Raw genomic sequence first — 26,724 nt, forward strand, 5'->3', positions numbered from 1 at the left:
CAAATTCGATTAGCATACACCACTTCTTGTGACAAGGCCAGTAATAAAATAAATAAGAGTGGTCCCAAGAGCCACTCTTGAGGACACCACTAGTCACCTTCCTGCAGCCTGACAATTCACTTGCCTGCCCAAGGAGGCCCCGGGTGCTATGATATGGAGGCCCTGTGAAAGGCAACCTCGTTGCAAGGAAGCTGATCCAACCTGCCCACAGACGCAGTGGTGGCAGCCTTGCCCCCAATAACCCACCCCACCCCTCTTCCTGTTCTGTTTCACCAGAGACGAAGTTGCCCAGTTCTTGCTCCTTGTGGTGGGATGACGGAACCCTGCATCTGTAAATCAAAGCCCAGCACAAATATGGGCTCTGAGGGGTGCAGTGCAGGGATCTCTGTGCCCTGGGAGTTTCGGACAGCAGAGCGTATGACAGCAGAGGGAAGGGGCAGGTGAGCGCTGGAATTGTGTGTGTGTGCTAGGAGTGTGCGGTGGGTGGGTGTGGACAGGTGGGTGGGAGGATGCAGGAGTGTGGTGGTGAGTGGGTGCTGGGGGTGTGAGCAGAGAGGGGTGTGTGGGTGGTTGCTGTGTGGGTGTGAGCAGGGATGGGTGTGTGGGTGTGAGCAGGGATGGGTGTGTGGGTGGTGGGGGTGTGAGTGGGGAGGGGTATGTGCAGGGCTGTCCTTACAAATTATGGGGCCCTACATAACTGAGCCCCCCAACTCCCAGTTTCTGCTAGGATCCAGGTGTTACCCACCCCTGTTTCCATCCCCCCCCCCCCCATGCAGCTACTGCTGGGCTCTGGCTGCCTGGTGCTCCCCCCTTGTCCCCCTGCAGCTCTTGCCTGGGATTTCCCCCCACCATATGGCTCCTGCCAGGGGTCTGGGGCTTCCCTCTCGCCCCTCCCCCAAGCTGCTTCACTTGTGCCTGCCCACTCTTACCAGGCCTTGGGGCTTCCCTGGGGATGGAGCGAAGCTGCAGAGGCTCAGGGCTCGTCTTTGCCCCCCATCTGGCAGCAGGGAGCTCTCCGTACTGGAGTGGCTCCTGCTGGCTGTGAGCACATGGGGAAGGGAGAAGCCCTTGCAGCAGCAGCACTGGGTAGACAAGCACCTGAAAAAGTGGTGCCCCAATTTCAAAACACCCAACATAATTGTCAATTTCCCATGCGCCCGGGGCAGCTATGGGTATGTGAGTGGAGGGGTATTTTGGTGCATAGGGTGTTGGGCTGGAGAGGGGCATGAGCTGGCAGGTGGGTGTGGCAACAGGGGTGTGAGCTGCCAGATGTGGGTGTAGAGGTGTGTGAGCTGGGACAGAGGGGGCACGAGAGCACAGGTGTGAGAAGAGAGGGGAGTGTGGGAGGGTGCAGGGCTGGGAGCTGGGGTGGGTCAGAGCATGGATGTGAGCTGCCAGAGGGGGTGTGAGTACAGGGTGTGTGTGCATGCACAGGGAGGGCTCAGAACTGTGAGTTGGGGGGCGGTATGGAGGCAGGGAGAGGGTACAGGACTCCGCTGGCGGCTGGGGTGTGACTGCAGGGCTGGGAGCTGAGGTGGCTGGGGCGGGGTGCAGGTCTGTGAGATGAGGGTAGGGGTGAGTGCAGGGTTGGAGGGTGAAGGACTGGGAGCTGAGGGGCAGGGCTGTGAGATGGGGTAGGGGTGGGTGCAGGGTTGGAGGGTGCAAGGCTGGGAGATGAGGGGGCTGAGGCAGGGTGCAGGGCTGTGAGATGGGGATGGGGTGGGGGCAGGGTTGGAGGGTGCAGGGCTGGGAGCTGAGGGACGGGGCTGTGAGATGGCATAGGGGTGGGTGCAGGGTTGGAGGGTGCAGGATTAGGAGCTGAGGGGGCTGGGGCATGGGGCGGGGTGCAGGGCTGTAAGATGGGGGTGGGGTGGGTGCAGGGCTGGGAGCTGAGGGGCAGGGCTGTGAGATGGGGGTAGAGGAGGGTGCAGGGCTGGGAGCTGAGGGGGCTGGGGCAGGGTGCAGGGCTGTGAGATGGGGTAGGGGTGGGTGCCGGGTTGGAGGGTCAGGGCTGGGAGCTGAGGGGGCTGGGGCTGGGTGCAGGGCTGTGAGATGGGGTAGGGGTGGGTGCCGGGTTGGAGGGTGCAGGGCTGGGAGCTGAGGGGGCTGGGGCTGGGTGCAGGGCTGTGAGATGGGGTAGGGGTGGGTGCCGGGTTGGAGGGTCAGGGCTGGGAGCTGAGGGGGCTGGGGCTGGGTGCAGGGCTGTGAGATGGGGTAGGGGTGGGTGCAGGGTTGGAGGGTGCAGGGCTGGGAGCTGAGGGGGCTGGGGCTGGGTGCAGGGCTGTGAGATGGGGTAGGGGTGGGTGCAGGGTTGGAGGGTGCAGGGCTGGGAGCTGAGGGGGCTGGGGCTGGGTGCAGGGCTGTGAGATGGGGTAGGGGTGGGTGCAGGGTTGGAGGGTGCAGGGCTGGGGTGGCCGCAGGGTGGGGGCAGGACTGGAGCTGGGGCGGGTGGTTGGGGGGAGCCGGGCTGCGGGCGCAGGAGGAGGGCGCCGGGCCGTGCTGCGCTGCGCTGCGCTGGGCGGGGCGGGGACCCGCGGCTGCAGACCCGGAGCGGCGCCGCAGCGGCACAGGCGGGGGCCGCTTACACCGGCGCATCCCTCGGCGGCAGGCGGGGGCCGCGCCGGGCCGGGGGCGCTCAGGAAGTGCACTTGCTGCACCATTTCCTGCGCTTTGTGTGTGACACGCCGGGAGGCGGCGGCGGCGGCTCCGAGCATCCCTCGGCGGCGGGCGGTGAGCGGGCCGGGGCGGGCATTGCACGGGGAGGCGCGGGGCCCGCCCGAGCTAGGGCCGGTGGCCGCGGGACCCTTGGCCCCTGCCGGGGATAGCTCGCCGAGCGCACGCAGCGCCCTGCCCCGGGCGTGGCTGGGGAGCCCCGCGCGCCGGGGTCCCCCATGCGCAGCAGTGCGGGGAGGCGCTGCCTTCCCCGGGGCGCTCGCGGCAGGGCCCAGCTTAGCGGCGCAGAGGCGATTGGCGCTGATGTGTCCCACAATGCTCAGGGCACCTGCAATCTCCCGGGCTCCTGCTTTATCCCCGGGTGCGCCCCCGGCCGGGCACAGCGCCTCGGCCCCTGCCCGGGAAGCGCCACGCGCTGCAACGAGGTGGGGGTGGAAGGAAATGCTGCAATCCGGGGAGGAACAGCGGTAACCGCCGCCTGCCTCCAGCAGCAGCTGCTCCCCCCTTGCCGGTCGCTTGGTAACAATGGCAGCTTGGAAGGAGAGAGCTGCTGCGTAGCCCGGGTGCTTTGGGGGTAGAGGGATAACGGGGATGTTCAAGGGGAAATGGGGGTGCAGGGAGGATAATAAAAAATCTTCCCCTGGTCATCGGGCGAAGCGGGTCTTTGCCCACGAAAGCTTATGCACCGATACATCTGTTCGTCTGCAAGGTGCCACAGGACGTCTCGGTGTTTTTCTGGTGCTGCTGAAAAGAGAGGAGGCAGCAGAGGTTGTAGTTTGAGCTGAGGGTGGAAATTATGGACTTGAATTTTGGCTGGGTCAGTGATGAACCAAAAATACAGTCTTGGAAGTCTGCAAAACCGCGAAGCCCACAGCGTTTGCAGACTGGTTTTTCCCCTCCTATCATTGAAACTCCTGGCTGCTTTTCAGCAGAGGAACGTTTTCAAAACAAAATGTGCACCCGCTGGTAATGGTGGAGGTGAACTTTTGAACCCAGGACCTTTGAGTGGGTTTGGAGTAAGGGGAAAGAAATTCAGTCCTGCTCTGCTGTCAGTCAGGCCCTGGGCAAAAAGACCTGAATGGATTTTGCAGGACGTTTGTATGTGCTGAGGAGTCAGGAACAAGCTGTGAGAGGCAAACTGAAACCTTTGTGTTTGCTCCTATGTATTTGCTGGGCTTGCTTGGTGGGAATGGTGTCTGGAGATGAACGTTGTACTTTGGCAAAGAAGAGGATATTGCATAGCTTGGCCTTCCTAGTCATATGTTGCTTTCAGCAGGGTGGCTTGTAGCTGTGTTTTTTTGGATCTCAGGGATCTCACTTAATTATGTCAGGTCATTAAACCACCTGAGACTTCCTGCTCTGTGCAGGAAACTAAAAATCCTGTGCACATGGTTTATCTTATGAGAGCTGCCAGATGCTGGTCACCTTGATAGATACCTGGAGCCTAATTCTGCCATCTGCTATATCAGCATAAATCCAGCATAATTCCTCAGATAAAGGAATTGAGCACTGGTATGTACAGGTCATTTTTGTCGGAGAGGTCTGCGTAATCGGATGATGCCTTGCATTGATTACTGGGATAAAGTGCCTAGGGTGGTTGTAGAATCTCCATCGCTGGAGATATTTAAGAACAGGTTGAATAAGTATCTAACGGGGATCACATAGATGATGCTTGGTCCTGCCACGAGGACAAGGAGCTGGACCTGATCATCTCTTGAGGTCTCTTTCAGTTCGAGTATTCTGTGACTCAAAGACTAGCGTCTGTGCAACAACCATGACCACCAAGGAGTCCAAGGTGGACAATGAAATAATACGTAATAATAATAATTTACCAACTTCCATGTCTTCAAGAAAAAGTTACTTTTTAACTGATTGACTCACAATTGATGATGTTTTCTCATTTGCATGTGACGTTTCATTTCACAGGAAGTAGCCCAATTATTTCTTGCCCTCTGCTGGCAGTCAAGATTGTTCTTAGACCAAGGCCATGTCTTGTGCATGCAGCACTGCAGCTGTACTCATGTCTGGTGACTATGTTCTGTGCCAATAGGAGAGAGCTCTCCTGTTGACATAATAAAACCCCATTTGCCAACAGCGGAATCTGTGCTGGTGGTAGACGCTCTCCCACGAACATATTTCTGTGCACATGAGTACTGGTCAGTGTAACTTACATTGCTCGGGGTGTGTGAGTGAGAGGTGGTTTATTCACACTCTTGAAAGACAGAAATTATGCTGACATAGGCTGTAGCATTAACTTGGCCTAGCTCTAATGTACTTACCCATTGTATAGGTTGAACCTCTCTCATCTGGCACCCTGGGGACCTGACCAGTGCCGGAAGAGAGAATTTGCCGGACTACAGGAGGTCATATTGTCTTGCACATTTCCCAACATTTCCACTGCTCACTGGGCTCTTAGAAGACGTTTAGGGGTAAATGGCAGCTAAAGAACAGCACAGAACACTGAGAGCCAGGACTGGAGGCTGTAAACAAATTTTATGGGATCACGGGAAACTTGGCCACAGCCATGATAAGTGGCTGTCTGGCTAACTAAAATCATGCTGGTTTATGGATGTTACTGGACGAGAGAGTTCTGGATTAGAGAGGTTCAACCTGTAGCAAAAACTCTTCTTCCCAAAGCAGCACTTGACTGCTTCACTTTTGTGCCTCTTGCATGAATTTTTTTGGTCAGATAAGTACGTACACCTATCGACACCAGAGCATCTGACAAACGCTGGCAGTATATTCTCCTAACGCCCTTGTACAGGAAGGACACATTATCTCCATTTTGCAGGTAGCAAATGGCAGCCGAGAGAAATTAAGTACCTCACCCAGGGTGCCTACAGCTTTGCTGCGAATCAGACTCAGGTCTTCTAAATACCAGCTCAGCCCCTGAACCCCAAGTTCATCTTTCTTCCCTAGTGCTGTGCTTTTTCTCATACATGGCCCTCTTTGCCACATGTCTGTCACCTTCCCCATGTCACTGCTGCCTGGGCTTCCTGCTGGTACAGGCAGCGGGACTAAAGGTGCCATGTTCTAGAGCAGTGTTACTTAAACCTTTTGAGACCAGAACACCTATGAAATTTTTCTTCAAAAAAATTATTGTCAGATCAAAAACAAAACCAATCAGCAACATCTACATCAAAACCAAAATGAAGTAATTTAGTCAAGCATTTGGCTTTTTAAAAGAGAAATGTAACTAACTCTGTTTACTCAGATCAGTGGAAATAATAAATCCAATAAATTGTCACGTGTCACACGTGCACCTTGGCTGACGTCAGGCAGATGACTGACAGTGTAGCTACCACACTGGTGTAGTGCATGCACTGCACGTCATTGGTGGTTTGCTACGCCGCCGACTAGAGAGGAGATGAAGATTAGAGGAGAGGAGAAGCTAGCACAATATTGGTCAACCTTGCTGGGTTGCCAGACTACTATTGCACTCGCAAGGTGTAGAAATAAAGTTGCACATCGGTATTTTCCGCTGCTGCTATCATCCTAAAATGGCTATTTGTTGTAAAACTTTGACTTCGTTTTCCAAACGTTCACGGCACACCTGCAAATTGTTCACAGAGCACCAGTGTTCCACGGAACACACTTTAAGAAACACTGTTCTAGAGCAGGCCTTGCTGTCCCTTTCCTTAGTCCTACGCTACAGCCATTTTGGCACCAGCCTGCATTTCATCTGCGGGATCAGGGCAAGTGGCAACACACACAGCTCACTTCCTCTCATCATCTGGCCCGCTGCAGCTCCTGAGTAAGCAAATCGCCAGTTTGCCGCAGCTGGTGTGAGTGGGTTGTGGGTACGATGCACCAGCTATTCTGAATTCTGCCCCAAGTCTGAGTTTCTTCATTCCCCCAAAGTTATACGACTCTCAAGAATCGACTTGTCTGTAGATCACAGCCAGGGAAGGCAGACTCTATGATCCAAAGACAAAAACTTCAGGCCTGCTTGAAGCTTTAGGCATAAAATCAGGGACTGTACTTGAGATGCCGGTTCAAATAGCATGGGGATGCCGAAGAAGGTCAGTTAAGTTCCAGGCAGTTAATTCTGTGCATTCTTTTTGATGAGATCTTCATGTATGAGGTCCTGTCTGCTCTGCGTGAGACTTAACATTCCCCAAATATGGCATCCTTTGAACGCATCACTGCATTTTAGCTGTGCTGTAATCTGTGTGAATAGATTTATTATTATTACTGTAGAGCCTGGAGAACCCCATTCCATTGTGTTAGGTATTCGACAGTATTCCAGAAAGACAGTCCCTGCCCCCAGCAAATGCTTGCAAGAGTATAAGAGGAGAGACAGCAGGTCTATAAAGCAGGTAGATGTGGAGTGCACAAAGTTATATCGAGCTGATATCGATCAGCATGAGATGCAGCAATCACATCACACCAGCTGCTTATCTATTGTGCAGAGAGGGGTGGAGGTTTTTTGGTGGGGGCGGGGAGGTGGGTATAATGGCAGAGAAGAGTTTTAAGGAGGATGATGTGCTGACTTAGTGGAATTTTGCAAGAAGTTCCTCTCATGCATAAGGCACAGCACAGGAGAAATCATGGAGTTGCTTGGAGATTTTTAGAAATGGGTGGTGGAGATATAAATTGCTTTGAGGATCCTTTGGATTGAAAGGTGCAATTAAATGGAAATAACTCTTAATAGCTTGGGTTAGATTCTGTAGTGCTGATGTTTGGCTGCCACTCAAAAATTATTGAATAAGCTGCGAGGTTTTTAGGTATGATTGCATTTGGTCCATTTGCCTGTCTGAGCTGCATGTGTGTGTGGGAAGAGACTCATTGCATGAAAACCCCCAAAAAAGAGACATGTAAGCGATTGTTTCTTGCACCCTGGTGCTCTAATCTGTCACAGAGAAGGCAGGATGTATTTCCTGTCGGAAAGATAAAGATCCAGCTTGCGTGCATATATTAATGAAGTGCAAAAGCCCCGTGTTCAAGCATGATGTAACCTACCCTGGGCATGTGTGCTGCTGTGCTTTCAGTTGACTGCATTTCTGTTGCAAGGGTGATCTCTCAGGCATGACAACACAGGAAGCACCTCAGTGAACCACAAATAGAGCTCCAACTGTTTTTTATGGTGCTCACGCCTCTCTCTCGACTGCTGAATGTAAGAGACCCTGCCCAGAAGGCCCAGATAGCTGCTGGTGGTTAATGTTTGCTGTTGACATTTTGATCACTGACCCAGTGACCCCATCGCAATATCATTGGAAAGAAATGCACTCTCCTTAGATTGATGCAGTCGTTAGAATGCAATGACATTAACTGGCTCAAGACGAACACTAGCTGAAGTCACCATTCCAGCCACAGCATTACTGTTTAGAAGCCTTGCACTGAAAAGGCAGGGAGGGCAGTTTTGCTTCACATCACTGTTACTGCTCAGTTTTCTCCCAAGTGCATAGTCACTCGTTATGGGTTGGGTATTTGCATGCGAAATTGCACCGATTAGTAGAGAGTATTGCATGGAGTGCAGCCCTGGGCAGGTTTTCCAGCATACAGTACCGTGAAGGGGAAGAAGGAAAAGCCCCTCCATCAAATAAACTGGTTCCTGGATTTTCAGGGCTTTGTATGATTCTACAGTAGAAAAACAGGGACCTTTCAGCAGAAGAGAAACATCAATTCTGTATCTCAGGAAGCAAGAATTTCTCCCCTGAATGCAAGGATGGGTCATTTGGGTATCTATTCTTGAAGACTATTCAGCTTCTCATTATTGGTATTATTATTTTATTGTGTGTATTCTGGTAGCACTGAGAGACCCCTCCACCATTCAAGATCAGAGCTGTCGTATACTGTCTCTCCCATAGGCACATAGTAAGAGATGGTTCCTCCTCCATAGAATTTATAATTGAAACAGACAAGATAGGCAAAGAATGGGAGGAGACAGCTGCACAGAGGATGGATGTGCTGTGCCCTGGGACACCCAGCAGGTCTGTGGCCGAGGTAAAGTTAGAACCCAGATCACCCCATACCCAGCACAGCACCCCTCCACGGGAGTCTGCTGGTACCTTGCAAAAAGACCTTGCTGCGTGTTCTTTATTTCTTGTGCAAATGTGCATACAGCTGCAGTAGCCATCAGAAAAGGGGTAATCAGATTTTACTTTTCTTTTTGAGGTTATGCCTCTGATGTGCTTTATTGCACTTGAGGAATATTTGTATTATCCCTTAGATGTTGAGTCTCCAGTGACACACAATAGGTTAATTAAATCCAAAAAGCCACTACATCCTCCTCCTCAAAATCCACCCATGCCATAACATATACCAAGCACTTGACAACAGCTAGGCAGTTGGTGGGCTGTGACCACTGCTTGTTATACGAGTCTGAACTATCTCTATATCTTCTCCTCGTCCATTCATCGTTTCTTGCGATTGCCTCTTTTGCTATACATAGTCTGTAAGGTCTTTGGAGCAGAGACTCTCTGCATTATGTACATGTTCCAGCCTTTAGCGGGGACTTCAGATACTACTGCAGTACAAATAATAATTTCATCCTTCCAGCTGCTCAGTTTGTCTTAAGTAACCACAGCAACATCTTTGGTTGCTGTTAAATCACATCAAGTGGCATATACAATGACACCCCTTTGTATTTCTGTCTTAATCAGGCCATTCAGAGATCCTGCTTTTGCTGACATGGGCTCACTCTCAAAAACATCAGTAGAGTTGTTTGATTAAATACAAAGAAAACTGATCTTTGGAACAGATTACCAAGGGCTCTCTGTTGAATTTTTAATTGGATTTGGAGGTCATTCTGAAAAACATGGTAAAATGGAGGGCTCATCCTGCCACCAAATAGTTAGACTTTGGTCTTAGATCTTGAGAAATAACAAGCCTTCAGCTTGAACCTCTCTAGTTTGCAACATCCGTGGCCTGACATGATTTTAGTTAGCTTATCATGGGTGTGGCCAAGTTTCCTGGTCTCATAAAGTTTGTTTACAGGCACCAGTTCTTGTTCTCAGTGTTCTTTGCTGTAATGTAACTGTAATTTACCCCAGATTTACCCCAAATGCCCAGTAAGCAGTGGAAGTGTGGTAATGCTGCTAGACAATACTGACCTCCCAAGGTCTGGCAAATTCTCTGGTTCGTCACTGATCAGGTCCCAAAGGTGCCGCACTTGAGAAGTTCAACCTGGACAATAAAGCTTGGGTAGGTGGCTATATACAGTGATATAAACAGTGTATACAGAGATATAAACAGTGTATACAGGGGTTTATGCAGTCTGCTCCTTTCATTGTCCTACCCACATCCCCAGTCCTAACACTACTTATGGACATGAGAAGCAGAGCTGGGTTTCGGAACCTGGAAAAGTTGTTGCTGTGGGAAATGGAGTGTGGGGTTTGGAGAGAGATGCTGAGGAGCAAGCTGGAGAAAAGCCTAGCCACTGAGAAAGAGCTGGAACTTTGTAGATTTCAAGGCTAGAAGGCATCATTGCGATCATCTAGTTCAGGGTTGTGCCAAATATGGCCTGCAGGCCGGATCCGGCCCACCAAGGAGTTGGATCAAGCCCATGGATAGCCTCAGGTACAGAGCAGGCAGTGACTTCCTGCTCCCTATAATTCTCTGCTCCAGATGCCAGGACAGTGGTGGAAGCTTTGTGTGCCGTTCCCCACTCTTTGCAAAATATCTCCACTCCCACTGGTCGATTTACAGCTCCCATCTGCACCCAGCCTCCATCCCAGACCCCGCACCTCCTCCATTAACATCATGGAAGAGTGGGGCCCTTGACCACTTCCCAAATTCTTGGAGTGGGCCCCCCCATCCAAAATTTTTGCCCACTCCTGGTCTAGTCTGATCCGCTGCATAAGACAGGCTTGAGAACCACCCAAAAACAACAACAAGAGCAGGCCATTCAGAAAAACATCCCACGCCTCCTTGATCAGCAGGTGCAGAGTCCGTTTGCGCAGCCTGGAGCAAAGAGGAAGCTGTTTCTGACTGCAGCGTAGCAGGGAGCAAAGGGGCTTTTGACTTGCTGCACTTTGCAACGCTATTTTTAGCTGATGGGGATGGAAGGTGAAACAGAAAGCAGAGTGAGCCGGTGGGATGGGACAGTTTTACCCTCAGCAACTGGCTCAACGTGGCTTTGGTTTGAAAAATCAGGTCTGGTTCTCCGCCGCCTTACATCACCATTCAAGCTGGTGTAGCGTGAAGACACAATGCTACCAGACAGAATGGCAGCGCTCAGTCCTTTTTCTGCATTCAGTTTGCACAGGCAGAAATGAATGACACACAGGGCACTGAGGCATCAGGGCTGTTATTAGGTTGATTTTAAGGAGCGCTAAGGTTGACGTTTTTATGTTGACCATCTGAGGCGGTGTAACGCCAAGTTCAAATTTAAAAGGTGAGATTAATGCTAGTGAGAAAACAGCGTTTCTTTAAATCAATTTTATTGGCCTCCAACGGTATCCCACAATGCCCAGAATGTGTCCGTTCTATCTGCTTTCACCTCCCATGCTCTCCAGGTGTGCAGGAAGTAGGAAACAGGAAGCCCGGCATTTTGAATTTATTTCTTTATGATCAGTGTGGCAATTGCTTCCAGCCATGAAAGAGAGCCCAGCATGGAGCCATCAGAAGAGCTAGGGTCTCAGTTTGGCTGGAGGGCTAGCTCTCGCCCTCGCCCCGCCCCACCATCCCACTTGGCGGCCTTGCTGTTGGGACCAGACAATGGCACACCAGACAGCGGGGATGGCATGTCCTACCCTGCGCCGGGTGAAGGCTGCACAGGATGTAGCAGGAGAGGCTGAGAACCTTCTGCACTTCACATTTGTGTGGAGCACCCCTGCCGGGCACCATGGAGGCAGGGGTCTAGCCCCCACCGCACCATGTGGCTAGCCTCCCCCACAGGCGCCATGTGGTGGCATGCCAGCCCCAGCCCATGTGGCTGCTGGGCTGTGGGGGTCATGCTTGCAGACAATGGCCTGTCATGCCCTGTGTGGAGTGAAGGCCTCCTCCCTGCAGTGCGATCCATGCTTCCAGACAGCAGCACGTCCTGGCCTGTGTAGGGTGAAAGCTTTTGTGCTTCACGTTTTACGGGGGGCTCGCCAACTGCTGGCGGGAGGGGCTGGCTGGCCCCTGTAAGGCAACATGCACTATGTGGGATGGCTAATGAGAAATCAGGTGACTGCACTATGTTAAGAGAAGCCTCAGCTGGGCACTGCCAGCTGAGTTTATCTGGGGAGTCAGCTCCCGGCCACCTGGGCACACTATTCTAGGACTCTCCCTTCCCTAAGTGTGCTGCTGGGGGAAGGCACAGTCTCAGCACGAGCTTGTTTGCTATATTTTTGCCAGGGGAAAAGTAGGTGAGCAACCTGCTGACATGATTCACTTGCTGCCTTTCTGCATGTATTCTGGTTTTAACCCATTGTTATCGTAAACATCACTGTCTTATGAAAGGTGTTCTTTCACCAGGGGAAAACTAGTTGAGCAACCCATTGATACGGTTCAGTCCAGGTTTTCTTTCACCTGGGATTCACTGCTTTTCCTGCTTTCCTTCTGACAAAATGGCCGTTTGCTTTCAGTGGGGGGGGAACGAGGGTGATGCAGTCTGGGAAGATGCTCTCAGGGCACATTTGGTTGAAAGGTCCGTAATGCGGACCACTCAAACGTTTTCTCTCATCGGGGAAAGAGACATCTGAAAAGTGGCCATTTGTTTTCAAAGGGAGGAGATTGAGGGCAGTTGAGTGTGGGAAGATATCACACACCGACAACCACTTGTGGGGTGTTTTTTCCCATAATACACCAGCAAAAAACTCCAGAATGTAGTGGGGTTGGGGGAACTGTGGGATAGGTTCCCACAATGCACTGCTGCAACAGTCGAACTTTGGCGATTTAGTGGGGGTCGCACTTAGTCGACTTTGTGGGTTGGTGTGGATACTCAATGTTGGCTTTGTAAAATCCAGTGGTACAAAGTCGACTTTGAAAAATTTGACTTTATTCCATAGTGTAGATGTAGCCTTAGTTCTTAAAGGGGAACTACAAAAAAAAAAAAAAAAAACACCCTCTGCCTCCCACACTAGCCAGCCTGCTGAAGTATTTGGCACCGAATTCAGCTCTCAATGAGGCATTTTAAAAAAAAATATTGCTTTCCTTTGTGAAAACGCTTTCTGGGTGGCTGATATTATCTCAGAATACATCAGCTGTGATATCACAACTGCCCAGTGTGCAGGGATTACAATGAACATTGTGATATTTGTGTACAAGTTGAAATTCTCTGATCCAGAACTCTTTAGTCCGACAACATCTGAAATTCACCATGCTTTTAGTTAGTTAGATGACCACTTATCATGGGTATAGCCAAGTTTCCCGTGGTCGCATAAAGTATATTTCCAGACCTGAGACCTGGCTTTCGGTGTTCTATGCTCTTAGCTCTAATTTACCCCAAAATGTCTCCTGAGAGCCCAGTAAGCAGTGGAAGTGTTGGTGAAGTGCTAAAAAATATTGACCTCCTATGGTCTGGCAACTCTCTTGTCCGGAAACAGTCAGGTCCCAAGGGTGCCAGATTAGAGAGGTTTATCCTGTATTCACATTCTGAGGGATCTTCAGTGAGCCAGAAAACACTGAGAAGCAGAAGATATTCCCTCTCCCACCTTCTTCCTCCACAAGGGGAAAAACCATTTTTAAAAGGTTGCAACTTATTTCTTTGCTGCATTCCAGCCCCACAGCCTGTTTAGCATCTTGCTAGTTTTTCACTTTGGCTTACAGTTCACCTTTGAGAGTCGTCGGAAACTTCCAAAGTTCCAAGCATTGTTCGGTGAGCGTGTCCCTTGGTGTGGTGGTTCTGTTTTTAAAGAGCTTTTCTAGAAATAGCTCTTTGCTTTCTGGAGTGTGCTCTTCCACCTGATCTAAAGTGTACGTGCTTTCCGGTGAGTTGCAATATCAAACTGCTTTGCACACAGGAATTAAAATGGCAAAGGATTTCAGTACACATGGGACTGTCTCCTTCATTCCTGCTAGATGCACTGAATTTCAAAAGAGATGCAGAAAATAGGGTAGTTTAAATTTGTTCAGTGCATCTCTTATCGTGTGTGTTAGCCCCACAAGTGTCAGTGAGCGCTCCATGTGTATACCAAGAGAAGGTGTGAGGTTGACCAGTGACAGCTTAGCTGGTTGGGTTTTGTTTGACAGGCTCAGACATTTCAGAACAGCCATGAGCGGCGTAGGCTAGTGAGGCCTCCTTCATCTCAGTGGGCCGCAAGATTGTCATAACCAAGATGGTAGTTTTGCTGACTATGTGCCGACGGAACTGTAGCAGCGCTTTGGTTAGATGCAGAGGAGCGCAGGGCTCTCACAGTGAAGGCTGTGTGCAATCAGTATGCACCTCTCTTCAGGTGCCCTGGCTTTACATGTGTATCACTGTGGTGATACCAACAGAAAAAAACTGCACAGCGGAAGAGCTACGGAATCTGGCAACTCTGTGCGTGGGCAGCTGTGGACAGCTGTGTGTGGGCCACACATAGAACCCCAGTGGGCTGCATGGAGCCCGTGGGCCGTGGGTAACCCTCCACAGTTATAGAGTCTGGACGCTAGCTGAAGAAATCAAGATTGTGGGCCCTGATTCTCAGTGAGGGAGAAGTGCAGAGTCCTGCACTGGGGACAGACGAATCCCAAGCGTTGCTACAGACTGGGGACCGACTGACTACGTAGCAGTGCAGCAGAAAAGGACCTGGGATTACAGTGGATGCAGAGGCTGGATATGAGTCAAGAGTGTACCCTTGTAGCCAAGAAGGCTAACAGCATAGTGGGGTGCATTAGGAGAAGCATTTCCAGCAGATCTAGAGAAGTTATTTTCCCCCTCTACTCAGCACTGTTGAGGCCACTTCTGGACTATTGTATCCAGTTCTGGACCCCCCTAGTATAGAAAGGATGTGGGCACATTGGAGCGGATCCAGCGGTGGGCAACAAAAATGAGTAAAGGGCTGGAGCACATGACCTCTGAGGAGAGGCTGAGGGATTTGGACTTATTTAGTTTGCAGAAGAGAAGAGTGAGGGGTGATTTGATAGCAGCCTTCAACTTCCTGAAAGGGGGCTCGAAAGAAGGTGGAGGGAGGCTGTTCTCAGTAGTGAGGGATGACAGAACAAGGAGCAATGGTCTCAAGTTACAGAGCGGGAGGTGTAGGTTGGATATTAAGAAAAACTGAAGAAGTGGGTCTGTCCCACGAAAGCTCACCTAATAAACTATTTTGCTAGTCTTTAAACTGCTACTTGACTGCTTCTTGTTTCATCAGGAGGGTGGTGAAGCACTGGAATCTCCATCCATAGAGGTTTTTAAGTCCCTGCTTCACAGAGTCCTGGCTGGGATGATTTAGTTAGGGCTGAGCCTGCTTTGGGCAGTGGGCTGGGCTGGATGGCCTCCTAAGGTTCCTTCCACCCTTAGGATTCTATGAAACCATTCTGATTCTTCGGAGCAGAGCTTCAGAGCAGCAGTACAATGGATAGCTAAATCTCAATAATTTAGCTGCTAGGCTTCCAGTCAGGCTCTGGGTTGTCAGTCCAGGCTCTCAGCTCTGCTTACGTGTGTTGTACTTGGTGGGTGTTAACCAGAGAAAAGATACAAATGCACAGGATTCAGGGAAACCTTCAGAGACAATTTAGCTGTGAGACTCCCAGAGGCTTTAAGAGGAGCCAAAGTCCCTGCCCACCTTGGTGAATACCGACCCTTTTCCCGTAGCAGCGCTTTGATTAGATGCAGAGGAGCGCAGGGCACTACATTTCTGCAAAGATACATGGCTGAAAAAAGGAGTTTGTGTCTACTCTGAACTTTCAAGCAGACGAATTGAATTTGTGGGCATTTGACTCCTGGGTTCTGAGGCCTGGCGGTATTTTAAAACCTGTGGCTTAGATCCCTCAGGGCAGGTCTGCATTAGGGATTTTTGCACCAGTATTGTTATCCTGGTGCATATTCTTAGTGTAGATACATTGCACTGGTGTCAACTGGGGCTTACACCAGAGTCGAACCAGACTGAACAAGAGGAAGCCCCAGTTCACACCAGTGCAGTGCATTTACAGTTAAGATTTTGCCCTGATGCAAAAGTCTCTAGCGGCAATACATTTTAAGCCATGGTCTCTGGCTATACATGTTGATACCTGTTGTCTGGCTGTTTGGACAGGGCATCTGAGGTGGTGCTTGAAATGCAAGGCAGACAGGGCAGGGGGTTTGTTCTGCTAGGCCTTTTCCTGTCACTCCCATTCTGTGATTTCTTTTTAGCTATTGTTTCCCAACATCTTTTCTTTTCCTTTGGGTTTAGTGAGGCGCCTGACAAGCCAGAGCCATGACCACTCACGTCACGCTGGAGGATGCTTTGTCCAATGTGGACCTTCTGGAGGAACTACCTCTGCCAGATCAGCAGCCATGTATTGAGCCACCTCCCTCTTCCATCATGTACCAGGTATGTACCAGCTCTCAGAAGGTGCCTGAGGATTAGAGTGGTAACTCTGATAGGTGCGCAGACTGGTTTGCAGACCAATCAAAGGCTACGTCTACACGTGAAGCCTACATCGAAATAGGCTATTTCGATGAATAACGTCTACACGTCCTCCAGGGCTGGCAACGTCGATGTTCAACTTCGACGTTGTGCGGCACCACATCGAAATAGGCGCTGCAAGGGAACGTCTACATGCCAAAGTAGCACACATCGAAATAAGGGTGCTAGGCACAGCTGCAGACAGGGTCACAGGGCGGACTCGACAGCAAGCCGCTCCCTTAAAGGTCCCCTCCCAGACACAGTTGCACTAAACAACACAAAATACACAGAGCCGACAACTGGTTACAGACCCTGTGCCTGCAGCATGGATCCCCAGCTGCCGCAGCAGCAGCCAGAAGCCCTGGGCTAAGGGCTGCTGCCCACGGTGACCATAGAGCCCCGCAGGGGCTGGAGAGAGAGCGTCTCTCAACCCCTCAGCTCATGGTCGCCATGGCGGACCCCGCTATTTCGATGTTGCGGGACGCGCAACAACTACACGGTCCCTACTTCGATGTTGAACGTCGAAGCAGGGCGCTATTCCCATCCCCTCATGGGGTTAGCGACTTCGACGTCTCGCCGCCTAACGTCGAAGTTAACTTCGAAATAGCGCCCGGCGCGTGTAGCTGTGACGGGCGCTATTTCAAAGTTAGTGCCACTACTTCGAAGTAGCGTGCACGTGTAGACACGGCTAAAAGGATCTTCCAGAATGAGTAAGGGGAGTGGAGCAAAGCATTGGAGAATATACAGGACAGAGGAGAGTTGTAACTGTACAATATCACAAGGTGTGCGTTGCTGTGTATAGATCCTGTTGGTTCCTCTTTCTATGTAGAGAATATGTCATAGCGTATACACACAGGGGTAATAAATAGCATGTGGTTGTTTACTCCCTTCTCGGCTGGCTTGTTCCCGGTGTTAATGTGTAGCCGTGTGACTGGTGATTGCCTTGTCATGCAAGTAGGATTGCAAATTGTGGTATTTGTTTCACCAGATCAGACAGAGCACGTGGGCTGTAGCATTAGTGTCTAGTACAAGTTGTCGGCTCCTTGGGTATTTGTGGCCAAATTGCAACCCTTCCGAGGCAGCCCAGACATCATTTTTAATTTGTCTACTTTTTAAGTGCTTTCTCTCTCTCCTGGCTGGTTTCCTGTGAGCACAGTGGAGAGCAGACTGCGGTTGTTCAGGACAACCCCACGGCAGAGAGCCCACATTGGCACGAAGAGGGTTGAGTCTAAAATACATGGGCTTACCTGAATATGGAAAAACTGACTGAGCCTGTTTCCTTATCATGATTAACCTGGAGGTTGGTTGCTAGCCCCTGCCCTCCACTCCACCACTCCTGTCCTCAGACTTGTTCTCCCCGGCTACATTACCATAGAAATGCGTGTACGGTGTAGAGATCGAATTTCACGATACTTATGCTACAAATGCCCTTGAAACACTATGCGGAGGGCAACCCGATGACCCCTGGTCTCATCTCTGAATCCAGGAGCTGAGAGGAATCAGTTACTGAAGTCAGTTCAATGTCAACTAAGCTAGTTTTGTTGGTGGTGTTGGAGAGGAACAACATCATACGTTTGTATCTTAGGTTAAATCACACCCAGATCTGTCCGGAATCGTGGGACTGACAGTCAGGACTCCTGGGTTCTGGATCTTCCACTGACCCCTTTAGGTTCCCAGTTTGTTCACTGTACTTTTCTGTGCCATGTTTTCCTCTCTCTAAAATGATTCTCCAAAGCCTGCCCTACCATGGCATGGGGAAGCTCAACTCTTTATTACTTGTGATGTGCTCTGAGGTCCTTGATGGAGGAAATTATTCTTGCTGCTGGTACAGTCAGTCTTTAAGTAAGGGGCTCTCACAGCTGGTGTAGGTGGTGGCTCTGGCAGCCACTTCATATTACTAGGTTCTTGTTATGCCACGCACTGCCATAGAGCATCTCCTTGCGGCAAGACCGTTGGAGCACTTCCTCCTCAGTTTCCCCACAGTGATCTTCAGCCTGCTCCTGCCAGAGCCTCCAGCCCACTTCTGGGGCACTACAGTCCATGAATGGCAGTTCAGAAGCAACACCAAAACTAAAGAGGCTGTAGCCCCTTCTTTACAGACAGGCTGCCGGTGGCCTCCGTCTTCCAGGTCAGCTATACCCTCCTACCAAGAGCTTATAGAAGATCACTGCCCTCGGCCACGTGCTAGCTAGAGCTCAGGCTCTTGCCTCATAACAGAGCAGCTTGTCCACCCTCTGCCCCCAGTCAGCACTCAATGGCTAGGCTGTCTCCCTCCATCGCACCTCCTGCTCCCCTCCCCAGACTGCTAGGGTCTCTTGGGTTACACACTCAGACAGGTGTAGCGGGGACAGGCTGACGGAACAGGGCAGACAAGCCCCAGGCCTCTTCTCTCGTAAAGGGACAGGTGGCCTTCTGACAGTTCTGGATTGTTTTTCCCCCTTTGCCCCCAACCTTCTGCTGCTGGCTTCTGAGGGAGCAAGCTGGAGTTCTTTGAGCAGCACCACAGCCCTCAAAGGGCCTTAAAGCCTGAAGCAAGTTCATTTCTTCTGTCGGCACCTCTACATACAAGAGCAGCCCTGGGGACTTGGCTGTTCGTTTTCACCTCAGGCACACGCTCCCTTTGGGGGCTACTGGACTTGTAAACGTGTGTATTTTCCTTCCCTTTATCCATGTTTATTCTTGCTAATCTCTGCAAGCAAAGCAGAGCTCTCTGTCCCCCTCCAGAGGCTGTAGCATGGAGAGAGGTTAACGAGCTTGCACCTGACAGAGCAGACATGACTGAGAGCTCCAGAATGAGTTCTAGAGGCTTTTGGAACCAAGGGTGCTGGGATCAAGCCATGCAGATGACCTGACCCGGGGAGTCGTTACATGTGTTTTTTTAATGGGATCCTCCTTGTTAAGGAATTATTTAAGTCGTTCTGGAGCAGCTGAACTGGAACCAGTAACAAACAGCGCTTTAACCTTGGACCATCTGTTGTGTCGGCAGGCTAACTTTGACACAAACTTTGAAGACCGAAACGCCTTTGTGACAGGGATTGCCAGGTACATCGAGCAGGCCACGGTGCACTCTAGTATGGTGAGTCCAAACCCCCCGGGACTGTGCTTGCATTCCTAGCCCCTTTCAGGGTCTGCGCCACGGGAGCATCATGCCCTTTTTTAGCTAAGTTACAGCTAGTGTGGGTCTGCTTCGTCAGATCAGAGCTGCAAGGGACCTCAGGAGGTCATTGAGTCCTCAGGGCAGGACCAGTCATCATCCATGACAGGTTTATTTAAAATCTAACCTGCCCCAGACCCTTGAAAAGCCCCTCGAGGACTGAGCTCACAACCCTGGGTTTGCAAGGCCAGGGGTCTAACCACTGAGCTATTGCCTCCCTCCCTTGCCCAAGATCCGCTCACCCTCCTATTGAAGAATAGACATACCCTCAGTTCCTACGGAGCTCAGTGTTCCCTCCAAGCCATACGCTTCTCGGGAGATTCAAATGCTGCCCAGCTGATTAGCAGAGCACCCACAGCCGGCAGCGTGTGTTTTTACCGGTGGTGCACATGACCAAATTTATTCTGTGCATGGATGGAAGAAATTAAGGGGAGCACTGGTGCAGATCCACAGTCCTTGCTTGAGGGTGCTGGCCATTCCACAGCAGTGGGTTTCTGTGTGTTGCAGAATGAAATGCTGGAGGAGGGACATGAGTACGCAGTGATGCTTTACACTTGGAGGAGCTGCTCGAGAGCCATACCGCAGGTAAGAAGGAGCCCTCTCTTCCCAGACGAGACAGACAGGAGCAGCCAGCTGGCTGTTGCTTGCAAATACCTTGATCTGTGTGGGGGAAATCAGCCAAGAGAGACGATTCTTACTGGGGTGTGGTGAGAAGCTGGTAGGAGACTACAGGAATCACCCGGACCAACCATCCCACTGCTGGGTGAGAGGGGTGTGGGCTGCAGAACCAGCAGTACTCAATGCCTGCTTCAGTAGTTGGAGAGCTTTGGGATGCTTGTGCCATGATCAGGGCAGGACCCATCTGTTATGAGGAGGGTTGGTAGCCCCTGCTGTAATTGGAGTTGCATTGTCACTTAGTCTCACCGCGCTTTGTGTATGCTCCTCATATTCTTATAGTCCTTTGGAGCTGGAAGGTGTTTCAGCTGAAAGTTTATTTGCTTTTGAGAAGTTGGGCCTAGATCCTCAAAGGCGCCTAACTCCCGTTGGTTTCAGTAGGCATTAGGTGCCTGAATCCCTTTAAGATCTGGGTGGAATCAATGGCACAGTATTGTGAATGCACTTTCTCCCCATTCTATGCCAGAGGTTGCACTTGAGTAATTTCCGACATGATTTGTTTTGTGGCTTCAACTGGGATGTAAATGTTGTGTTAAGTTTGAAAACAAATCTCCTCACTGTCTCTAGCTTCAGAGCGGGAGCAGTGTTAGTCTGCACCCAGAAAATAGCAAGGATTCCTGGGGTGCCTTAAAGACTAACAGATTCATTTGTCCGTGAGCTTTCGTGGGTAAAAACCACTTTGTCAGAGGCATGATGTTGGTCTGGTTCTGCACGAGTTTCTGGATTTCCACTTGGTATGGCTCAGTGCAGTGCTTTACTCGGTGACAAGTCTCAGAGGAGCAGCCGTGTTAATCTTTGTCTACAAAAAGAACCAGGAGTGGACTTACCCATGAAAGCTTAGGCCCAAATAAATCGGTTCGTCTTCAAGGTGCCACAGCGCTCCTCACTGTTGCTGTCTTTAGCATTAAACTGGTGACAAGCCTCTTGCTTGATGCTGCCCACCTTGCACTTGAGACCAATGCAAACTGCAGTGAAATTCCACATTTGGAAGGGGGGATGGAGGCACGCTTAGGCATTGGTGTTAAGTGTGGGCTGACTGAAACTGCTCGCAGGGAGTGGCTCAGCCATGGTGGAAGCTCGCTGTGCAGGCTGAGATACAAGAGAAATGTGATGTCTCCCATTGTTCCACTCTCGCATAGGTAGCTCTGTATGATGTAGCAATGGCGCACATATACAATAAAAGCCTTGTGGGTCAGTGCTCCACCTTGGCAAAGGCTGGGAGGTTGGAAGCACACATGTTTTTGGCTGCTGGTACAACTAAGTATTGATCCAGCCATCATTTTACTGACTCCTTTTCCGGCCAGACCTGGGTATTTTTCTAGCCCCACTAGTGACGACAAAACCCTACATGCCAAATTTTGAAGGGCCCGATCCTGCAGACACTCACACTAAAGTTTGCTTGCTTGCAATCCTCTTGAGTGATTGGTTGTAGGGTTAGTCTGAAGGGCTGTATGCTGCAGTGTGAGCCCCTGTTATGTCACTGTTTTAGATGCTCTTAGCAGGGCAGATACAACATGCTTTTATTATCCACAGCGACACCAGGGTTTCTCAGTCATTCCATACTGCCAAAAATATGCACATGTAACTGCTGGTTGTGTCTTTGTGGCATCCCAGCAAAGGTCAAAGTTCAGTTCCCTCGGATCTGTCCTTTGTTGATGGTTCCATGGGTCGCAGCCTCCTGGAGCTTTGGTCGTCTGCTGAATGTTTGCTGATTCCCATTGCTGCACTATAATTGCCTCTTTCAGTCACTGAAACCTGCTTCAGGCAAAGATTGACTAGCTAGTGAGAGAAAGAGAAAGGGAGAGAGATTGCCTGGGAAAGGGGGAAAAGTGGAAATGCCACAGATTTGATTTTTTTTGGTGTGTGAAAATCTGTCCCTTCCTAGTGCTGTTACTCTGCCTATCTGGGTCGCAAGTTGCACTGACTCTGCTCTGCCTCAATGTTTCTCGTTCATGGATCCATAGTGGCAAAGGTGCTTTTACGGCCAAGTTTTTTTGTAGCAAATTCAGCCCCAAACACATGATAGAGCAGCTGCACCACTGCTCTAAATTGTGCCAGTTTGTATCAGCCCAATGGGAGCTGTTACATCTGTAAGGACTGCAGGAGCCGAGAGTGTGCTGGCAATGCCCCGGACGTGCCCCGTCCACTAGAGAGACTGGGCGTGGGTGACCATTTGGGAATTTGCTTATGCTGGGAAGCTGTTAAGGTAGCCGTAAGTGAATAGGGAGTGAAGATCTTCTCTTACATTGTCATGCCCACGCAAAAGAGAGTGGAGAGTCCTGGGAGCTGAATTTCAAATCAGTTCAGAGGAATGTGAAATGTGTCAGTATTCGATTTGGGTAAGTAAGTGTAACTCTTACCTGGGTGTCCATTAAAGAGACAGAGTTTGGAATTAAGGCAGGAGAAATACCCTTAAGCCTCTCCTAGTATCCAGCTTTCGCTTGAAAATAAAATCAATAATAATCATAAAGCCCCCACAACACTTTGTAATAGAATCACAACACGTCCATAAACCTATGATTTGCTATTAGCTGTAACAGCACCATTCAAGAGCTGCAAGAAAATTAAAACCTCAAACGTTTTGTGACTTTGCAATGCATCAAGCCAGGACTTACCTCCGAACTATGGCTGGGAAAACAATGTATCAGAACACTTTGCTTCGTATATGTTTTCTTGTATGTAATACCGGAAAGGAATCCCAGACCTGAGAACTGCTTTCTTAACAGCAAACTTCATCTGCAGCTCCACTGTCAGGCTGGGCTTCACCTGGTTATTTTCACCTTGTAATCTACAGTGGATAGGGGCTGGTGCGAAAGAGACGTGACTAGAAATGTTAGTGATAACTGTTGGTTGCTGTTGTTCAGGTGAAATGTAATGAACAGCCAAACCGTGTGGAAATTTATGAGAAGACCGTGGAAGTTCTAGAGCCAGAGGTCACCAAGCTGATGAAGTTCATGTATTTTCAGGTAACTGATGGGGGAGAATCATAGAATCCTAGGGTTGGAAGAGACCTTAGGAGGTCATCAAGTCCAGCCCCCCCGCCTAAAGCAGGACCAACCCCAACTAAATCATCCCAGCCAGGACTTAAAAACCTCTAGGGATGGAGTATCCACCACCACTCTAGGCAGTGCATTCCAGTGTTTCACCACCCTCCTGGTGAAATAACTTTTCCTCATATCCAGCCTAGACCTCCCCCACTGTAACTTGAGACCATTGCTCCTTGTTCTGCCATCCCTAACTACTGAGAACAGCCTCTCTCCATCCTCTTTAGGGCCCTCCCATTCAGGAAGTTGAAGGCTGCCATCTAATTGCACCTCAAATCACTAAGAGTCAGGCAGGGGCTGAGTTTCCAGTTCAGTGTTTGTGGCTGTCTGATCTCATTTACCTGCCAGTCCAGCCTGGAGAACATCTTCCCACTTCCTCTTGGTGGGACTGAGATACCCTCTAGCTTTGTGGCTGCCAATAGGCGTGTGGGAGGCCTCACAACAAAATTTCCAACCCACACAGCTCTGGCCTTCTTTCAGACTTAATTATAAACTCGAAATTCAGGCCTGGGCCATCAACTTTTGGACAAAGCTGGGCCTGGGAAATTATGAAGGTGCATAGAGATTCAGCCCTGCTGTAGATATTTGCCTTGCAGTGTACTCCTGTAGAAGTAGTTATCCCACTGGTATGTTGGGATAACACCTAATGCCTCTATCACTGTGCAAAAGGAAATGAAGGCTTAGGATAGAACAGTCACCCTCCAGAGCCTGAGTAAGAGTGGGGTGGGCCATGAGAGAGAGCCAGGTGTGTTGCTGGGCTTTGTTTTTGTTGGCATTTCTGCCATCATGTTTTTGGGGACAGTTTTGCGTTGGGGAAAATTCTTGAAGTTCAGTGCTACTTGTGGGCAATGGTAACAAGCATGCAGTTGCCAAACCGCTTGTCCCTTTTATTTTTACTCAGATTAATATTTTATTCATCAGCCACTTCCCCAGATTCAATGTGCTTTGAAATGGCAATGTTTTCGAAGAGGTTTCTCCTTCTGTATACATGCAAAAGCCCAGCATTGTCCAGGCCACCCGTTTGCAAGAGGACACGACCCCAGATCGTGAAAGCCTTCTTGGGCAGGAAACCTATCCTTAGCACTCTCCACTGTAGCTGTCCAATGTAAATAAGGGCTCAGAGACTTCAATTTAGCAGCGCTCATATTTGAGGGATCCCAGAGCACTTAACAAAATAACATCCTGGGTTCTGGCAGAGCCTGTGGCCTGACAGCCATGCTGTGGTCCCACAGCCCACACACAACCTTGGCCACCAAGCTCCACTTTTAGCGCTGGCAGGGGCCAGGTTTCTCCCTTGCTCTTTTTAAGGGTCATGAGATCTTTAATGTCTACCTGAAAAGCAGCACAGGAGGAACTTTGGCTTAACACCAGAGAGACCTTCCCACATGATGTGACCTTGTCAATCCCAGCCCCCAGGTAGGGCTTGAACTCCTGTTCGTCTGGCCAGCACTAAGAGCACTTTCAAAGGAGCTGGGGTAGTTGTAGTCCTGCTGCTGTCCTCTGTCGCCACTGGGGCTTGACCTGGAAAGCTTTAGCGTTGTAAGGCGGGATGTTCCCTGTTGGGGCACTGCCAGGTGTTTGGGTCTGGAGACCAGCTCTCTCGTCTGGCACCCCTTTCTTTCAGTTACCCTGTGGCCTCTTTCTCTGGAAATTGGGGTGCTCCCTCTTTGTGACTCAGCCCTCCAGCCAGGTCACTATTCAGTCTTTCCCCTTGAGGGGTGGCACAGTCCCCTGGATATGCCATCCATATGAAGGGAGTCTTCTGGTTCAGGTTCAGGCCCGGGGAACTAGGGCCCATCCACTGTTCTGAGTTCAAACCCAGGGACTCTGTGCTTAGTAACTAGAGTCTGCCCAATCTCTGACCCTTGTTTCCCTGGGCTCCTTTCTGCCTCACGTGTGTAGCTCCTGGACAGTATTCCCTGTAGGCTGAGCGCTTGGGCAGCTGCTCGAGAGAGATTCAGGTGTCGCCCAGCTGATTAGCAGAGCGCCCTCAGCTGGTGGCCTGTGTGTCTCTGGGTGGTGCACATGCCTCAGTGCACACAGCAAAATTTGTTCTGCCCACGGATGGAAAAAATTAGTGGGAACACAGCTTGTAACTAGTGGTGACAGCCACCCGCAGTGGGCAGCATGTGTTTCTATGGTGGTGCTCATCTGCGCATGCCTTGGTTATGCTGCCCAGGGATGAAAAAAATTAGAGGGAACACTGCTCCTGACCCATCTCGGGATTTACCGGCCTGAGCTTTTTCTCCTCCCAGGGGCTACTTCCCTGCCCTTAGTAACAGAGGGGAAGCCGTGCTAGTCTATACACTATCAAAAGAAAAAGCAGTCAAGTAGCACTTTAAAGATTAGCAAAATAGTTTATTAGGTGAGCTTTCGTGGGACAGACCCACTTCTTCAGACCATAGCCAGACCACAGACAGCAGACCAGAGTCTGTTCTGGTCTGGCTATGGTCTGAAGAAGTGGGTCTGTCCCACGAAAGCTCACCTAATAAACTATTTTGCTAGTCTTTAAAGTGCTACCTGACTGCTTTTTGCCTGCCCTTGGTTTCTTGGTAACTTTTGTCATGCAGAGTAGGATCCTGGGGCTCTCTCCCATTGGAACTCCTCCTCATCCTTAGCCAACTCGCTTCTCCCTAGGGAACGACTGCAAAGCTCCCCTGTCAGCCCCCTCCTGTTCTCCCCTTTCTGGCTTTATACATCTTCCCAGCCTGCTGCTGACCAGCTGGGCTTCATCAGTTCCTGGCTGTCCTCCAGGTGCAGCCCATAAGGTTAACTGACCCTTCTTAATTGCTCCATCTTGGTGGGGGACAACCCCTCCCACCGGGTAAAGTTCAGACCTATTCCAGGCATGCTCCTAGCTGATGGCGGTTAGGGGCTGTTTTCCCTTTGATGGGCTGGTTGTCAGATGGAGACATGCGGCACACGCATGCATGCTGAGCCACCTGATTATATGTTTCTGCTAAGCACAGGCAGGACAGCTGATGCATCTCTTCCCCTCCCGTTATGTTCCAGCGTAAAGCCATCGAGCGGTTCTGCAGCGAGGTGAAGCGTTTGTGCCACGCCGAGCGAAGGAAGGATTTTGTTTCTGAGGCCTATCTCCTGACGCTGGGCAAATTCATTAACATGTTTGCTGTGCTGGATGAGCTGAAGAACATGAAGTGCAGTGTCAAAAACGATCACTCTGCCTACAAAAGGTGGGAGGGGAACCCGCTGGCTTGCATGTTTCTGTGGCATCTGGGGAGGAGGCTGAGGGTGGCCAGGGCTGTGTCTGGTTTGCTTCTCACTCAGGTCATGAGGAGGAAAGATGACCCCGTGGTTAGGATAAGAACATAATGGCCATACTGGGTCAGACCAAAGGGCCATCCAGCCCAGTATCCTTCTGCCGACAGTGGCCAGTGCCAGGTGCCCCAGAGGAGGTGAACCGAAGACAATGATCAAGCAATTTGTCTCCTGCCATCTGTCTCCAGCCTTTGACTAAAGGCTAGGGACACCATGCTTTACCCTTGGCTAATAGCCATTTATGGACCTAACCTCCAAAAATTTATCAAGCTCATTTTTAAACTCTGTTAGAGTCCTGGCCTTCACAGCCTCCTCTGGTAAGGAGTTCCACAGGTTGACTGTGCGCTGTGTGAAGAAAAATTTTCTTTTATTAGTTTTGAACCTAGTACCCATTAATCTCATTTGGTGTCCTCTAGTTCTTATATTATGGGAACAAGTAAAT

The 26,724-nt window shown here is 50.4% G+C and overlaps 1 protein-coding gene across 1 annotated transcript in view; it reads left to right on the forward strand.

Annotated features, from left to right (window-relative positions):
* The first annotated feature begins 2,563 nt into the window (after positions 1 to 2,563).
* CYFIP2 (cytoplasmic FMR1 interacting protein 2) overlaps positions 2,564 to 26,724 on the forward strand; it is a 93,553-nt gene continuing 69,392 nt past the window's right edge. Inside the window, exons 1-6 of the mRNA XM_075009386.1 lie at positions 2,564 to 2,730; positions 15,915 to 16,055; positions 19,117 to 19,206; positions 19,792 to 19,869; positions 22,824 to 22,925; positions 26,016 to 26,197. Coding sequence (XP_074865487.1) covers positions 15,939 to 16,055; positions 19,117 to 19,206; positions 19,792 to 19,869; positions 22,824 to 22,925; positions 26,016 to 26,197 — 569 coding nt within the window. The 5' untranslated portion in view covers positions 2,564 to 2,730; positions 15,915 to 15,938. The remainder of the gene's footprint in view (positions 2,731 to 15,914; positions 16,056 to 19,116; positions 19,207 to 19,791; positions 19,870 to 22,823; positions 22,926 to 26,015; positions 26,198 to 26,724) is intronic.

This window comes from Carettochelys insculpta, chromosome 15, assembly GCF_033958435.1.
Source record: "Carettochelys insculpta isolate YL-2023 chromosome 15, ASM3395843v1, whole genome shotgun sequence".
Taxonomy (NCBI): Eukaryota; Metazoa; Chordata; order Testudines; family Carettochelyidae; genus Carettochelys; species Carettochelys insculpta.